This window comes from Perissodus microlepis, chromosome 20 (genome assembly GCF_051167445.1).
Source record: "Perissodus microlepis isolate ML-2025 ecotype Zambia chromosome 20, ASM5116744v1, whole genome shotgun sequence".
Classification (NCBI taxonomy): domain Eukaryota; kingdom Metazoa; phylum Chordata; class Actinopteri; order Cichliformes; family Cichlidae; genus Perissodus; species Perissodus microlepis.
This window is the reverse complement of record NC_140480.1, coordinates 36,069,251-36,087,770: the sequence shown is the minus strand read 5'-3', so window position 1 is coordinate 36,087,770 and position 18,520 is coordinate 36,069,251. Positions and strand designations below refer to the sequence as shown.

At 44.3% G+C, this 18,520-nt stretch overlaps 1 protein-coding gene across 8 annotated transcripts in view; it reads right to left on the bottom strand.

Annotated features, from left to right (window-relative positions):
- Positions 1-18,520, bottom strand: part of LOC146365094 (regulator of G-protein signaling 17-like) — a 36,086-nt gene that overhangs the window by 3,653 nt on the left and 13,913 nt on the right. For 7 of the 8 annotated variants that reach the window (XM_084918365.1, XM_084918368.1, XM_084918367.1 and 4 more), the window contains 3 exons: positions 859-1,031; positions 631-720; positions 6-240 (listed from right to left, as the gene is read on the bottom strand). In XM_084918365.1, the coding sequence (XP_084774491.1) occupies positions 6-240; positions 631-720; positions 859-1,031 (498 nt within the window). The remainder of the gene's footprint in view (positions 1-5; positions 241-630; positions 721-858; positions 1,032-18,520) is intronic. The other variant, XM_084918366.1, reaches the window with a different exon arrangement.

Below are 18,520 nucleotides of genomic sequence, written 5' to 3'. Positions count from 1 at the left end.
CATACCTCTTTTGGTGACAGAATAGAAATGTAGTCTTCATAGATGGAACGAGCTTTCTCCTCAATGGCGCTCTTGTTCATCTCCTGTTTGAGGTCCTCGCAGGCGAGCCAAAACAACATGTTCTCCTCGCTGTACTCTGTCCGCAGGAACTCCCGGAAAACATTTCGACCTGCCGGATTCCTCATCAGCTTGTCGAAGGACTGAGACCACAGCCGGATCTCTTCTAACGATGGTTTGGTGCTGAGGAAGAAGCGGGGAAAGCTTTGTTCATCTTCATCTGTTCATTTGTGTATGTTCCTGGTCTGCAGTTAGCTGATATCAAACTGAACGTATGAATATTTGGATATTTCTGACTTAATTGCAGTTGTGAGGCTAAACACTGAGAGTCTGTAAAGATCCTAGTTAATGCAGGATAAACTGACGTAGGCACGGTCAGACCACATCTGTGTTTGAACACGTTTCCTTTGCAGGTAAATAAAACTCACACTCAGGCTCAGCTTATTCCCAAACTGCGTACTACTCCCATCAACATGTTTCACGGCTCGCTGAGCTCAGCTGAGGTCATACTGCCTCCTGGTGGCATTCATGTTTTTGAGGTCGAGCAGAGAACGATCGACCGCAGTGACTCACCAAGCTTCACAGTTTGGTATGGTTTCCATTTTTGTGTCCGGTATCTTCTTCCTCCTCCTCTGCCTCTCCTCTTCATTCCTGACAGTGAGACTGACATGATAAAACAGCCTTCAGACAGGAAACACGCACACACACAAACTTGCACAAACAGCACAGCCACACACGATGAGGTTAAGGGCAGCACTGACCACAGGTATGTTTGCACCAGGTAAGGCAGGTGTGTCTCACCATGAACAGCTGCAGCAGCAGCACCAGCAGAAGCAGCAAGCGTTGGGCCGCTGGGAATTTTGGGTAGTGGCCGTGCCCCGACCCCCTCCCGTCTCGGTCAGTGCAGAGGTCTCGCTGCGACCTCCACCCATGGTGAGCTCCGCCCCTCGCTCGGCCGGAATCGGACCTGTGTACTGTACAGATACATACTCAGGGTGATCAGTGTTGGGAAGGTTACTTTTAAAATGTATTCCACTACAGATTACAGATTACATGCCCCAAAATGTATTTTGTAACGTATTCCGTTATGCGACTCAATGAGAGTAACGTATTCTGAATACTTTGGATTACTTAATATGTTATCATGCTTTTTACAACTACATGAATGTATTGCTGTGTGATTTATTACTGAAGGTTACTCTCCATACCAACACCAACTAGATGTTTAAATCTTAATATAAATGAGTAACAGTAGGTGGACATTAGGTAAGGCTGCACATTTTGCAGTGATCTCGTATAGAAAACTATTCCACGCGTATATAAAACAGGTCCACAGCTCTGAACCGTAGTAAAGGGACCTCTGGCTAATACGTCGGTTTCGTGTCGGGCTTGTAGCTGAAAACTAGCTTTACTTTGTTGTCTGGGTCAACTTTGCTAGCGAGAGACAGAGAGAGGCGTTGAAAGGCTGCTGCAACTGAACTTATTGTTTCAGAGGAAAACACGAACACAGCGTACAGTCGAGTCTTAATAGCTTACTTACAGCTGGGCTCGTCAGGCACTCTTCTTGGCTGCAGTGGTTATTATTATATTTACATGCTTCCAGCTCCCGTTTCTGCTCGGTGACAGCTCGTACTTTTCCTTTTTCTCCCTCCTCGCTCACAGACACATCACGGGTATGGCAGTCCATTCTCCCTGCAGCACAGACTACACTGCCCATCAGGCTGCATGCTTTAGGGCGATGCCTGTAACTAGGGCTGCCACAAACGATTATTTTGATAGTCAACTAATCAGATCATGCATCCATTGAACGTAAAACGTACAGCTTATTGCACCAGCAGCATCTGCTCTTATATAACTATCATTAGCTGACAGTTTTAAGTGTTTCAGGTATGTGCTAACTAAAAATAAAGACAAGATGATCATTTATTAAATTTAAATGAAATTTGCAGATTGTTTCGGTGGAGTTTAATAAACTCACCGGAGTATATTCTCGAGCATCTCACACTTCTGATGATCAGCTATCTGCTTGACGTTGATTCAGCTGTGTAAAAACTTTAATCTCAGCCAAACCGATTTACTCAGGAACAAATAAAACGTCGGAGCGCTTTTGAAAATATGTGGTGTCTTGATAAACTGAGCAGATATTTGAAGTTTACACAGCTACATTCTGCCTGAAAATATGTTAAACGTTTATTTTGTGACCCAGAAAGAATAATAAGAGTAATATTAAAACTAACTAGCTGCCGCCATTGTTGGAAACTGAGCAGGGCCACGATGGGCGCGCTATGAATTCTGGGACACAGCTTCTTCTTCTTCTTCGAGGTTTAACGGCAGCTGGCATCCTTGTACATGCAGTGCTGCCATCTTCTGTTTCAGTCCGTTATTACACTCTTAAATCCTACTACTTATTCCTGCGTCTTTTGTGATCTTACAAAGCTTCAAACGACGCGTCGACTATTAAATTAGTCGTCGACGATTTTGATAGTCGACGTAATCGTGACTAGTCGACTAATCGTGGCAGCCCCACCTGTAACACTCTGCCTATTGCCTTCATATTAAAACATTTTTAAAAATATCTCTTCACGTCATTATGAGACGCGAGATTGAGACACAGACATTTGAGCCTCTTAATGCGTGTTTTCCTTGGGTTTCCACCGGCGTGTAATTACCAAAAATAGAGAGGGGACAGCCTAACATATGAAACCGCTGTGTAATCCCTTTATTTAAACAAAGTAACTGTAATTTGAATACCACCTTTTTTAAACGGTAACTGTTAGGGCTGTGCGATATGACCAAAATCTCATATCCCGATATAAGAATGCTATCGTCCCGATAACGATATAAATCACATAAATGTAACATTTTCTGTAAATTCTGTGAATCTCGGGCAGCTCATCTTGCGTGAAGTGTTTCCAGCTGCGCGTCATGTAGCTGGAGTCGAGTGTTTTAACAGATGTATGAAACGATACATTTTTAGACATAAGTTGTAACAGCCGCCGTTTTCTTTGTGAGTATTTATTACACGCCGTGCTGCGGGGAAAAGCCTGTTCTAACGTTTGAGTCTAAGGTTTATTTTTTAGCACCTGGCGGCTCTTTTTTTTTACTTCTCATCCGGAAATAATCTGCTCTTTCACGTGATTCCATTTATTTTGAAAAGTCTCAACAGGATCTTGAGCTTTATTGTGAAAGGTTTATGTGGAACATAAACAAGCGGACACACGATGGTGTTACCGTCGTTGCTGCTAACGACAACGCATAAAAACAGGCGCTTGTTCGTCCATAGTGTGGTTATATTAAATATAAGAGAAAGAGAGAACTTTAATAAATTAATATAGCCACTACAGTGACCATCAAAACGATGAAAAAATATTGCCGTAAACAGTTTATTTTGCGACACCACGAAACAAACGATAGCGTAAAATGAAACGATCGACATTTTTATATCGTCATCCGATATATATTGTTATATCGAACAGCCCTAGTAACTGTAACGGAATACAGTTACTCATATTTTGTATTTTAAATACGTATAGGCGGTACATGTATTACGTTACTCCCCAACACTGGGGTGATACCAGAAAAGACGTTACAGTTAATGTGGAGGTGATTTTTGATCTTTCTAGCAAAAAAAACATTTTTATTCATTTTATAATATTATTATAATCAAGTAAGAAGTATAAATCATGTGTTACAAGGGCGATCGTGGCACAAGAGTTGGCAGTTCGTCTTGTAATCGGAAGGTTGCTAGTTCGAGCCCCGGCTCGGACAGTCTCGGTCGTTGTGTCCTTGGGCTAGATACTTCACCTACCGCCTACTGGTGTTGGCCAGAGGGGCCGATGGCGCGATATGGCAGCCTCACCTCTGTCAGTCTGCCCCAGGGCAGCTGTGGCTACAACTGTAGCTGCCTCCACCAGTGTGTGAATGTGAGAGTGAATGAATAGTGGAATTGTAAAGCGCTTTGAGGGTCTCGAAAAGCACTGTATAAATGCAATCCATTATTATTTTTTATTACATTAATTTGTGCTTCACAACAAAACTATCCTTCATTACAAAGGCTGGAGTTTTAAAGAAGAAGGAACATTCAACGTCTGCAGCCGCATGAAGACACTCGTAAACACTCGCAAACGTATTTCCAAGAGTTTCACTTTCAGGAGGAGAATATTTCACTCAGTCGCCCAACTGTGAATTAAAGTCTGTGACACACAATTTACTGCAAATTGAACAAAATCTAAGAGAAAAAAGTCATGGCTGTTGTGTTTGTGATAGCTGCTGCTCGGACTGTTTGTTATCAGAAGGAAGGCATGATCTGCACTTGGATGCTCAGTCTTTGGCCTTGTCCTGACACTCAGAGCTCACACTCAGTCAGTACAAGTTAGCCCCACCCACAGAAGCCATGAATGCATAAACGCATGTGGCACAATAACACAGTAATTTTAGCATGTACCCTATGCTAAAGGAAGTACTGAAGCTCCTTTCCTTAGTGTTTGGATAACTGGAACACCACAGATACTTCCTGTCACATGTCTCAGTTCGATACCTTCCTAAGCATATTGGTCTATTGGAACGCACTCTGTTTGGCCTACCTGCACAGGTACTATAGTGACTGAGACCACTTGAAAAAGCTGGGAGGAGACCGTTAACAGTTTGAGTTTAAAGCTGCTTCAGCTGATGATCTTGGGCTCAGTCAGGATGTGACGACTCAGAGAAATGACGCTGCTTCCTGCTCAGGTCACAGGACGAAACTTGAGCTTAAAATCTCCCTTCCCAATAACCTTTGTTTACAGTAATGACAGCGAGCTTGCACCTGTAAACAAACAGTGACACATTCTTTTCCATTTGCACCATATTGCGCGGATATTAACAATTGGTGTTCGCTCTCTCTGCGGTAGAGTGTCACTTCCTGTTACTGCTCAAACACAGTGATGTTTTTGAGTAGCTTATCTGCTTAGCAATTTAATTAAAAACTTAGATACCTTCTTTTTTCATAGTATAATCTTTACGTGCTTCATCCGAAGCACACTCTCTGTGTACTCACTCCCTAATTTATAGCCAAAGTATTCACTCACTGTCTCTGTACTGTTTCGCTAGCTTAGCTTAGCTCGTAGCCGACTCGTTAGCACCATGGCTACTTCACCTGTCCCCCCTTCACTTTCCTGCTCATTGTGTCAGATGTTTAATTACTCCTCGGCCTCCTTTAGCAGTAATGATATCTGTAACAAATGTAGCATATTTGCAGCTCTGGAGGCCAGGATTACTGAATTGGAGACTCAGCTTCGCACCCTTCATTCACCTGTAGCTAGCCAGGCCCCTGTAGCTGGTGCAGCCGAAGATAGCGTAGGCCCCACTAGCTGTTCCCCGGCAGACCCCAAGCAGCTGGGGAAAGAGGGCGGCTGGGTGACGGTGAGGAGGAAGCATAGTCCTAAACAGAAGCCCCAGGTACACCACCAACCTGTTCATGTGTCTAACCGTTTTTCCCCACTCGGCGACACACCCGCCGGGGATCAAACTCTGGTAATTGGTGATTCTGTTCTCAGACATGTGAAGCTAGAGACACCGGCAACCACAGTCAATTGTCTTCCAGGGGCCAGAGCAGGCGACATTGAAGGAAATTTAAAACTGCTGGCTAAGGGTAAACGTAAATTCAGTAAAATCATAATTCACGTCGGCAGTAATGACACCCGGTTACGCCAATCGGAGGTCACTAAAATCAATATTGAATCGGTGTGCAACTTTGCCAAAACAATGTGGGACTCTGTAGTTTTCTCTGGTCCCCTCCCCAATCAGACCAGGAGTGACATTTAGCCGCATGTTCTCCTTAAATTGCTGGCTGTCTGAGTGGTGTCCCAGAAACGATGTGGGCTTCATAGATAATTGGCAAACCTTCTGGAGGAAACCTGGTCTTGTTAGGAGAGACGGCATCCATCCCACTTTGGATGGAGCAGCTCTCATTTCTAGAAATATGGACAAATTTATTAAACCCCCCCAAAATATGACTATCCAGAGTTGGGACCAGGAAGCAGAGTTGCAGTCTTACACGCCTCTCTGCAGCTTCTCTCCTCCTGCTACCCCCACAAAAACCATCTCCATAGAGACTGTGTCAGCTTCCAAAAAGACGAAAAACAAACTAAAAACCAGCAATAAACAACTTAAACATAAACAATTACAAAGAAAGAACAATACAGTATCCACATCTGAACCAAAGAGTAAAACAGTGAAATGTGGATTATTAAATATTAGGTCTCTCTCCTCCAAATCTCTGTTAGTACATGACTTAATAATTGATCAACAAATCGATTTACTCTGCCTTACAGAAACCTGGTTGCAGCAGGATGATTATGTTAGTTTAAATGAATCAACACCCCCGAGTCATTCTAACTACCAGAAACCTCGAAGCACAGGCCGAGGGGGAGGTGTGGCAGCAATTTTTCACACCAGCCTATTAATCAACCAAAGACCCAGACAGACTTTTAATTCATTTGAAAGCCTGATGCTTAGCCTCGTCCAACCCAGCTGTGAAACTCAGAAACCAGTCTTACTTGTTATCATCTATCGTCCACCTGGGCCTTACACAGAGTTTCTCTCTGATTTCTCAGACTTTTTATCTGATTTAGTTCTGAGCTCAGATAAAATAATTATTGTGGGTGATTTTAACATCCATGTAGATGCTAAAAATGTAAAAGAACCCACCCACCACTTTAATCACACTCTAGATCTTGTTTTAACATATGGCATAGAAACTTCATGAACTTCTTCACAAATAAAATTTTAATCATTAGAGAAAAAATTACCAATAATCATCCCACAGATGTAATATTATCTACAGCTACTCTTAGTACCATTGATGTTAAGTTAGACTCTTTTTCTCCAATTGCTCTTTCTGAGTTAACTTCAATAATTACTTCCTCCAAACCATCAACGTGTCTTTTAGACCCCATTCCTACAAAACTGCTCAAAGAAGTCCTGCCATTAATTAATGCTTCGATCTTAAATATGATCAACCTATCTCTAATAATCAGCTATGTACCACAGGCCTTCAAGCTGGCTGTAGTTAAACCTTCACTAAAAAAGCATCTCTAGACCCAGCAGTCTTAGCTAATTATAGGTCAATCTCCAACCTTCCTTTCATATCAAACATCCTTGAAAGAGTAGTTGTCAAACAGCTAACAGATCATCTGCAGAGGAATGGCTTATTTGAAGAGTTTCAGTCAGGTTTCAGAGCTCATCACAGCACAGAAACAGCTTTAGTGAAGGTTACAAATGATCTTCTTATGGCCTCTGACAGTGGACTCATCTCTGTGCTTGTCCTGCCAGACCTCAGTGCAGCGTTCGATACTGTCGACCATAATATCCTATTAGAGCGATTAGAACATGCTGTAGGTATTACAGGTACTGTGCTGCAGTGGTTTGTATCATATCTATCTAATAGACTCCAGTTTGTGCATGTAAATGGAGAGTCCTCTTCACACACTGAGGTTAATTATGGAGTTCCACAGGGTTCAGTGCTAGGACCAATTCTGTTTACATTATACATGCTTCCCTTAGGCAGCATCATTAGAAGACATAGCATACATTTACAGTGCTATGCAGATGACACCCAGCTCTATCTGTCCATGAAGCCAGATAACACACACCAATGAGTTAAACTGCAGGAATGTCTTAAAGACATAAAGACCTGGATGGCCGCTAACTTTCTGCTTCTTAATTCAGATAAAACTGAGGTTATTGTACTCGGCCCTGAAAACCTTAGAAATATGGTATCTAAGCAGATTCTTACTCTGGATGGCATTACCTTGGCCTCCAGTAACGCTGTGAGGAACCTTGGAGTCATTTTTGACCAGGACATGTCCTTCAACGCACATATTAAACAAATATGTAAGACTGCTTTCTTCCATTTGTGCAACATCTCTAAAGTTAGAAATATCCTGTCTCAGAGTGACGCTGAAAAACTAGTTCATGCATTTATTACTTCCAGGCTGGACGACTGTAATTCATTATTATCAGGAAGTCCTAAAAACTCCCTGAAAAGCCTTCAGCTAATCCAAAATGCTGCAGCAATAGTCCTGACAGGGACTAGAAAGAGAGAGCAGATTTCTCCTGTATTGGCTTCCCTTCATTGGCTTCCTGTTAAATCCAGAATTCAAAATCCTGCTCCTCACATACAAGGTCTTAAATAATCAGGCCCCATCTTATCTTAATGACCTCGTAGTACCATTTCACCCTATTATAGCACTTCACTCTCACACTGCAGGCCTACTTGTTGTTCCTCGAGTATTTAAAAGTAGAATGGGAGGCAGAGCCTTCAGTTTTCAGGCCCCTCTTCTGTGGAACCAGCTTCCAGTTTGGATTCAGGAGACAGACACTATCTCTACTTTTAAGATTAGGCTTCAAACTTTCCTTTTTGCTAAAGCATATAGTTAGGGCTGGACCAGGTGACCCTGAATCCTCCCTTAGTTATGCTGCAATAGACGTAGGCTGCCGGGGGATTCCCATGATGCATTGAGTTTTTCCTTTTCAGTCACCTTTCTCACTCACTATGTGTTAACAGACCTCTCTGCATTGAATCATATCTGTTATTAATCTCTGTCTCTCTTCCACAGCATGTCTTTTATCCTGTCTTCCTTCTCCCACCCCAACCAATCACAGCAGATGGCCCCGCCCCTCCCTGAGCCTGGTTCTGCCGGAGGTTTCTTCCTGTTAAAAGGGAGTTTTTCCTTCCCACTGTCGCCATAGTGCTTGCTCATAGGGCGTCATATGATTGTTGTTTTTTTCTCAGTATGTGTTACTGTAGGGTCTGCCTTACAATATAAAGCGCCTTGAGGCGACTGTTGTTGTCATTTGGCGCTGTATAAATAAAATTGAATTGAATTTTCAGCCACCCCTCTTTGGTTTTATTACTTTCTTTTAATCTTTAAAGTGCTTTTGAGCAACAGTTCTCCAGCTTTCTGAAGCTCTTCTTCTTTGGACATCGGCTGCTTTTTTTTGTTTTTGTTCAGTCCCTGTACCTGACCCTTTTCACGGGAGTGTTTTTAACCCCTGAACTCTGACGTATGAAGCACTAAAGCATAAAAAGTCTTCTAACTCAAGGATGCACACAGCAGACACCTTAGCAAAGACTTCAGACTTTTTGTTACCAGCAGCTGGTTTCTTTAGTCAAATCTGTGAAAAATACCAACGATGACAAAGTCTGAAATAAAATAGTGTTTTTGCACCAAAGGTGACTCCCAAACAGCTGGTAGGTGAAAACTGAAGAAAGAAGAACAAGTCCAGCAAAGACCTGACACAGGACACTGAGCGATGATCATCTACTTTCCACTGAAGCCTCATCAGAAATGGTCTGAGTGGAAGGGCAGCATCAGGAAGCCATAATGAAGGGAAACACAAGGAAAGGCTGAGGTATGGAAATTGCACAAGAACTCAGAAATCAGAGGAACAGGTCTGATGGAGAGATGGATCTTTGATAAACTGATGAGTCTGATCCACCGTGCAGCAACATCTGGAAACATCACCTTCATGTTTCAGCATGACAATGATCCAAACACAGTGAAAGCACAGCTGGATAGAAACACACGGGGGAACAGAGCCAGACCTCAGCAAGACTGAAGCAGCGTGGGATCATCCTGACAGGGAAACATCCAAAGAAGAGCTTTGAATGTCCTTCAAGGAGCCTGGAAAACTGTTCCTGAAGATCCTCACAGAGCTGACAGGAAGTGAACTACACTGGTTGTTTGGCCTTATGAAGCATCCTCCCAGCTCTGCTCAGGTTAAATCGTTCTGGCTGTTTTGCACAGCCAGTCCTAAATCTTAAATATTTGAGTGGGATGATCGGGAAAGATCGAGGATGTTTCCTACTTCATAAATCTATTATGCAGTAAACAAATGTGTATTCACTGCATGCACAGAAACAGATGCACGACTGGTCATTCATTATTACTGCGAGTCCGACACCAACAATAAAAAGTTCATCTCAGTGACTGAAGGCTGCAGGCAGCTGAAACAACACTGAACAAGTAAAAATCAAAAATCAGAACCACAATATGAGAGATGGGAAAAAGACACGCTGATTAGAGGAAGAGAAATACACTCACTGTTTGGGAGAAAGAGAGAAAAAAGCAGGAAAGAGTCAAAGTAACATCAAAAAGGAGGAGAGACAAAAACAAAAGAGGAAACAGAAACCAGGGTTTTACAAAATAAAGGGCGTGAATAGAAGAGAGGAAGAGCAAGAGGAAGTGAAAGAGACCCAACATGTGACACACACTTGTGTGTGTGTGAGTGTGTGTGAGTCATGTTTTTATTTCTCACAGTTGAAGAATATCTCTGATTTAGAGTTTTTCTTCCCCCAAAATAAAAGTTAAAAGTGACTGTGGGTTTTTTCTGTGCCACTTTGGGCTCCCACGGTTCAACATGAATGTTAGGGTTACTCTGTGATTCAGCTCGAGGTGTTAGTGTGAATGATTATCTGTCTCTCTGTGTTAGACAGAAAAGCCACCTGCCCCCGCCTCTCCCCTCGCGGGGGGGCTGGAGGCTCCAGTTTGGATGAGCGTCTGGAGATGGATGGATGGAAATTCGCATTACTCTGAGATAATCTGGAGGAGAATCACAGCCGCAGTAACATTCATGACAGTTTGCTGACATGATGATTTAAATCATTTCTGTGGGTCTGAACGATCGGATGTCTCCAATACTGGACCCACTTCAGTTTGCCTACCAGGCATTGGAGCGGACGATGCCGTCATTCACCTTGTGCATCCTTCCCTCTCTCACCTGGAGACCGCTGGGAGCACTCTGAGAATCATGTTCTTTGATTTCTCCAGTGCCTTTAACACCATTCTTCCCACAGTCCTGAAGGACAAGCTGAAGAACTCAGGAGTGGATCATCACCTCACTACATGGATTTTGGACTACCTCACTGACCGACCACAGTATGTGAGAACTCAGGGCTGTGTGTCGGAGAGAGGGTTGTCTGCAGTACGGTGGCCCCACAGGGAACGGTTCTGGCTCCGTTCCTCTTCACCATCTACACTGCAGACTTCTCCCACAACTCCACCCAGTGTTTCCTGCACAAGTTCTCTGATGACTCTGCAATAGTCGGCCTCATCACTGATGGGGACGACAGGGAGTACAAAGGACTGACCCAAGACTTTGTGGACTGGTGCCAGCTGAACTACGTCCAGATCAACACCAGTAAAACCAAGGAGCTGGTGGTAGACTTCCGCAGGCACAAACATCCTCCACTGCAACCACTGAACATCCAAGGTATGGACATCGAGGCTGTAGACAGCTACAGGTACCTTGGTGTTCATCTGAACAATAAACTGGACTGGACTCATAATTCAGACGCCCTCTACAGGAAAGGGCAGAGCAGGCTGTACCTGCTGCAGAGACTCAGGTCGTTTGGAGTGGAGGGCCCACTCCTGAAGACCTTCTATGACTCTGTGGTGGCCTCAGCCATCTTTTAAGGTGTGGTCTGCTGGAGCAGCAGCATCTGTGCTGGGGAAGAGAACTGAACAGGCTGGTCCGGAGGTCCAGCTCTGTTCTAGAATGCCCTCTGGACTAGGGCTGGGCAATATCATACCGTTCACGGTAATAGCGGTATAATGTTGGCCAACGATAAGAAAATAAAATATCGCGATAGAATATGGGTAAAACGCGCATGTGCAGTGCCTTTGTTTTCATACGCACATGGCCGAAAAAGCATGGCGGCGACGGAGAATGAGAAGTGGGAAAGTGGATCATTGAATGAAACAGATGAACCAGAACTGGTTTGTAAAAATGGTGCAACTTCAGTGATGTGGAACTGGTTTGGTGTTTGTCTGTCAGATACACACCAAAGCAAATTTTTTTGTATAACATGCAAGCGGGCCGTCGTTATTGCCGTATTTGTTGGACTAAGGTGCTCGTAAATCTGGGAGCAATCTGGGTCCTAAACTCTGTCTGCTTCAGGTCCTAAAGTCAAATGAACACTGCAGCATCAGAGTTAAAAACTGTCTAAATTCTTTCATCTGTAATAAAATGATCAGTGTTGCTGCTTTACCAGGTGTAACAGTTAAGTTTAACATCCAGGCATCCATGAAAACAGAATTTATTACACTTAACGGAGTTAGAAGCTAGCAGGAAGTTAGCGGTTAGCTCGCTAGTTTCGCTAGTTACCTAAACATGATATAACATGTTCTGACTGAGAGATTTCTGAAAAAAATTCAAAAGTACAGCTCTTCTTCTTGCACACTGCAGTTTAATAATAATAATAACAATAATGGATTGCATTTATATAGCGCTTTTCTAGGCACCCAAAGCGCTTTACAATTCCACTATTCATTCACTCTCACATTCACACACTGGTGGAGGCAGCTACAGTTGTAGCCACAGCTGCCCTGGGGCAGACTGACAGAAGCAAGGCTGCCATATCGCAAAAGGTGCTTTGTGGACGCGCCATCGGCCCTTCCACAAAGCACCTCTTTTTAACTTCGGTGGATATTATACATGGTTATGCTCAGGATATGTCAGCCCATTTCTACTGGAAATGCCTTTTGGTTAAACCTTCAGCAAGGAATTTGCATTTGCACTGTTCAATTTTTATATAGCTTTAATGCACATAAAAAACAGCTGCTTGATTAAGTGAAAATAAATGGATGGGTTTTTGCGCTAGTAAAGTTGTGGAGTTGTATTGTGTCTCGCATCAATTATATCGTCAGTTATATTGTTATCGCAAATTTTCAAATATATATCATGATAAATATTTTTGGCCCTATTGCCCTGCTCTACTCTGGACCCAGTGGAGGTGGTGAGTGACAGGAGAACGGTGGCTAAGCTGTCATCCCTGTTGGACAACATCTCCCACCCCATGCAGGAGACTGACAGCACTGAGCAGCTCCAAACACGCACACACACACAGACGCAAGCACACACATGCACAAAAACACACAAACACACACACACAAACATGCACACACACAGACGCACACACACACACACGCACACATGCACACACACACAAACACGCACACACAGGCACTAACACGCACACAAACGCACACATGTACACAAACACACACACACGCACACATGTACACAAACACACACACAAACACGCACACACACATGTACACACACACACACACACACACACAAACACGCACACAAACACGCACACACACGCGCACACGCACACATGTACACAAACACACACACACATGTACACAAACACACACACACACACAAACACGCACACATGTACACAAACACACACAAACACGCACACAGGTACAAAAACACACACACACAAACACGCAACACGCACACATGCACACAAACACACACAAACACGCACACACACGCACACATGTACACAAACACACACACACAAACACGCACACATGTACACAAACACACACACAAACACGCACGCACACACACGCACACATGTACACAAACACACACACAAACACGCACACAAACACACACACACAAACACGCACACACACGCACACATGTACACAAACACACACACACAAACACGCACACATGTACACAAACACACACACACAAACACGCACACACACGAACACATGTACACAAACACACACACACAAACACGCACACATGTACACAAACACACACACAAACACGCACACACACGCACACACACGCACACACGCACACATGTACACAAACACACACACACAAACACGCAACACGCACACATGCACACAAACACACACACACAAACACGCACACACACGCACACATGTACACAAACACACACACACAAACACGCACACATGTACACAAACACACACACAAACACGCACACACACGCACACATGTACACAAACACACACACACAAACACGCAACACGCACACATGCACACAAACACACACAAACACGCACACACACGCACACATGTACACAAACACACACACACAAACACGCACACATGTACACAAACAAACACACAAACACGCACGCACACACACGCACACATGTACACAAACACACACACAAACACGCACACAAACACACACAAACACACACACATAAACACGCACACACACGCGCACACGCACACATGTACACAAACACACACACAAACACGCACACATGTACACAAACACACACACACGCACACACACGAACACATGTACACAAACACACACACAAACGCACACATTAACACAAACACACACACACGCACACAAACACAAACACGCACACACACGCACACATGTACACAAACACACACAAACACGCACACACACGCGCACACATGTACACAAACACACACACACAAACACGCACACATGCACACAAACACACACACACACGCACACATGTACACAAACACACACACACAAACACGCACACATGTACACAAACACACACACACAAACACGCAACACGCACACATGCACACATGCACACAAACACACACACACAAACACACAAACACGCACACACACGCACACATGTACACAAACACACACACACGCAAACACACGCACACAAACACGCACACACACATGTACACACACACACGCACACATGTACACAGACACACACACACAATCACGAAGACACGCACACACGCACACAAACACACACATACAAACACGCACACACGCGCACACATGTACACACACAAACACACACACACGCACACATGTACACAAACACACACACACAAACACGAACACACGCACACAAACACTCACACACACGCAAACATGTACACAAACACACACACACAAACACGCACACACACGCACACATGTACACAAACACACACGCACACATGTACACAAACACACACACACAAACACGCACACACACACAGACGCACGCACACATGCACACAAACACGCACGCACACATGTACACAAACACACACACAGATGCACACACACGCAGACAAACACACGCACGCACACATGTACACAAACACACACACACACAGACACACACATACACACACACACACGCACACATACACGCACACGCACACACACACACACACAGACACACACACAGACACACACACGCACAGAGCTGTGTTTACATAATTAAGTGCTCATTTCAAATATTAATCTGAGAGATTAGCGCTTCATAATTTCACCATCTGATCAGCAGCAGCACTCTGCATGTGTGTGTTAGGGAGAGGTCCTAATGACAAAAACAGATTAGTGTTGTTCTGTTTTCAAACTGTGTTTTTTAAACAGCAGACATGTGGACAAAGGACAAACTTGGAGCTATAAGGACATGAAGACATGGAGTGTGATACAATGAAAGACATAAATGCAGAAAAAGGGAATAAATGTTTGAGTCATGGTGACTGTAGAGAAAAATGTGAACAGCTCTATGTTTCATCATGACACCAGGCTGACAGCAGCGGTGGACTTGAGCCTGGGGCAGAAAGGAAAGGAGCTGTACCGACATGTTGGACGCACAGGCTTAGTTTCCTTTTCGAGCGCTCACACTCGAACACAGTCAGCAGTGTCTAAATCAGCCGAACCGTTCTGAGGTGACACATTTGAGGTTTTTCAGCTTCAACAAACTGCATCAGACTCAAGATTCAGCCCCTGTCCTTATTAGGAGAAGCCTTTCGAAATATACACACGTTTATGCTCGTGCACGTGCACTCAGAGCGCGCACACACAGCGTAACCAAGCAGGCTGCCACACGCCCATTTTAAGACTACAAGGATGTTAGCATTGACTGAAAGGGCTTCAGGCCAAGAAACAAACAGACAGAATCCTATAAAACACTTAGAGTTTAAGAAACAAACACTTTCTGCAGCAGCTACAGAAAGAAGTAAAGACAGTCTGTATGCATGTTTTTACCTGGACACGCTGGGATCTCCTCCCAGATGGACTTGAAACACACAGGAGACTTCGGCACACTCTCTTAGTAGGAGCAGCAGCTCTAATCTTTTCAATTCAGTTTTAGTTTTTTAGCAGCAAATCACAACGATAGTCACCTCAAGGTGCTTTACAGAGCCAATGAAGAAAAGCCAATATTTAGGACATCCCGATAATAATGAATGACAGTAGTCAAGTTTACAAGTAATAAATACACAAATGCACAAATGGAAGAAAGCAGTCTTACATATTTGTTTAATATGTGCGTTGAAGGACATGTCCTGGTCAAAAATGACTCCAAGGTTCCTCACAGTGTTACTGGAGGCCAAGGTAATGCCATCCAGAGTAAGAATCTGCTTAGATACCATATTTCTAAGGTTTTCAGGGCCGAGTACAATAACCTCAGTTTGATCTGAATTAAGAAGCAGAAAGTTAGCGGCCATCCAGGTCTTTATGTCTTTGAGACATTCCTGCAGTTTAACTCATTGGTGTGTGTTATCTGGCTCCATGGGTAGGGGTGGCTGTAGCTCAGGTGGTAGACAGAACGAGTCTTAGCCCACAACCCTGTGGAACTATCTCCACCACCAAACACATACTGTGGACCTTTTTGTGTTTTTCACCACGTCTTCCTAAAATGCACTGATGTTTTTCGGGTGTCACGAACTGATAGGCATTGGCCTCAGCCTGAACTCGGACTCTTCTTCGGATTGGTACGCCAGTATCCCTGAGATTGCGGGCTCACCGGGCCCCCTGTAGGTTATTGTTGGGAACAGCAAGAAAGACAGTGCAGGGAGAGGTAGAGTTTGAAGTGGAGATGCGGCTCTTGCGTCCAGCTGTGAAAACATTAACGCAATCTTCCTCAGCAACGCCAGATCCCTCACAAACAAAACAAAGGAGCTACAATCAGACAACTGCTTTGTCCTGAGTGCTGTCTACTCACTGTAGCTGTATGCTGGATGCATCCAAACATCCCTGATTCCTCAGAGGAGTTTCCGGGCCAGACGTTACACCCCCAGGACCACAACAAAGACTCTGGTAAGGGAAGGGGTGGTGGGCTCTGTGCTCATGTGCTTCAGGACAACAACAGTAGAATCACAGACGGTCACTGCACACTTAGAATCCATTCAGTGCAGGTGCTTTTATCTACCTCACGGGCTAACGGTAGCCACAGTTACCATTGTTTACAACGCTAGCTCAAGACTCATCCATCTCCAACTTCCATCAGCAGAAAGCAGAGACCCCAGAGCACATCCATGTTGTTGCTGGGACTTTAATAAGGCATTTTTGAAATCATTACCCTGCAAATTCCACCAGCATGTTAACTGTCCTAGCAGAGGGGACAGGACACTGGACCATGTGTACAGGAATAGAGCCACACTCCTCCCCACATGGGACAATCTGACCCCCTCTCTCTGCTCCTTATCTCTGCATACACCCCCTCTCAGGAAACAAACTCCTCTAAGCACCGGGGTCATTAAAACAAGGCCAGATGTTGTTCTCTTGATCTGACAGACTGATCCGTCTTCGAACCGCAGGACCTGGAAACCTTCACTCAGTCTGTCCTTTTCTACAGTAAGTGCCCTGTAGAGAATGTGACAGTCACCAAACCATCCAGGTTTTTCCTAACCCATGACGAGTGAAGTCCAGGCTCTGATCACAACTCGTAACTCAGCCGAAGGCTGAGAGACAGTTCTTTATACACGACTGCCAGAGCCAACCTGGGGAGGAGGTACAGGAGGAAGACAGAGGGCTTGCTCACCGACAGCAACCCCCATCAGGTGCGGAGAGGTGTGCAAGCCCTCATCAACTACAAAGGCCAGAGTCCCCCAACCCCTGACAGCAGCCTCAAACTCGCAGAGGAGCTCAACGTCTTTTTTGCTCTGTTTGAGGCCACCCCGCTAATCTCACCCGGACCCACAACCAGAGATGGGCAGTAACGCGTTACTTGCAACGCGTTACTGTAATCTGATTACTTTTTGCAGGTAACGAGTAAAGTAAGGGATTACTATTGCAAAAACGGTAATTAGATTACCGTTACTTTCCCGTAGGAACGCTGCGTTACTGCGTTACTAAAACCGTGATTTTTTTGCGAGAATGTCTCATGACAGTGACGTATGCGAGTGTAACGTTCGTGACAACAGCTGTGTGCAGATCAACAATGGATCATATATCGAGTGCGGAGAGAGTATGAGCGTGCAGCGTTTAAAGCGTGGAAGTACTGACCTTACTTTGAGTTTGATTCCATAAAAAGTGACAAAAACATTAGCGTCCGTTGTGCGTGGGAAGAAAACTTCTTTTTACAGCGAAAAAAACCCCCTAAACTTCCGAGCAAGCACCGAGTAGCTACGACGTAATGGGAAACTCACAGAGAAACTCGCGGATTCTTCCACTGACCGCTGCGGCACACCTGCACCAGAGCACACCTCCGCCTAACCCACTCCTGCTTTACAGGTGAAAATAGAGCAACAGGACCGCTAGTCTGTGACTTTATTTATTTTCTGCTGTGTTTTACTTGCATCTATTTGAAAGACTGAGTGTAAACACAAAAAAATGTGCTGGAATGTGCAGAAAATAGGTTTAAATGTTAAACAAATTTCTTCCAGTCAGAGAATG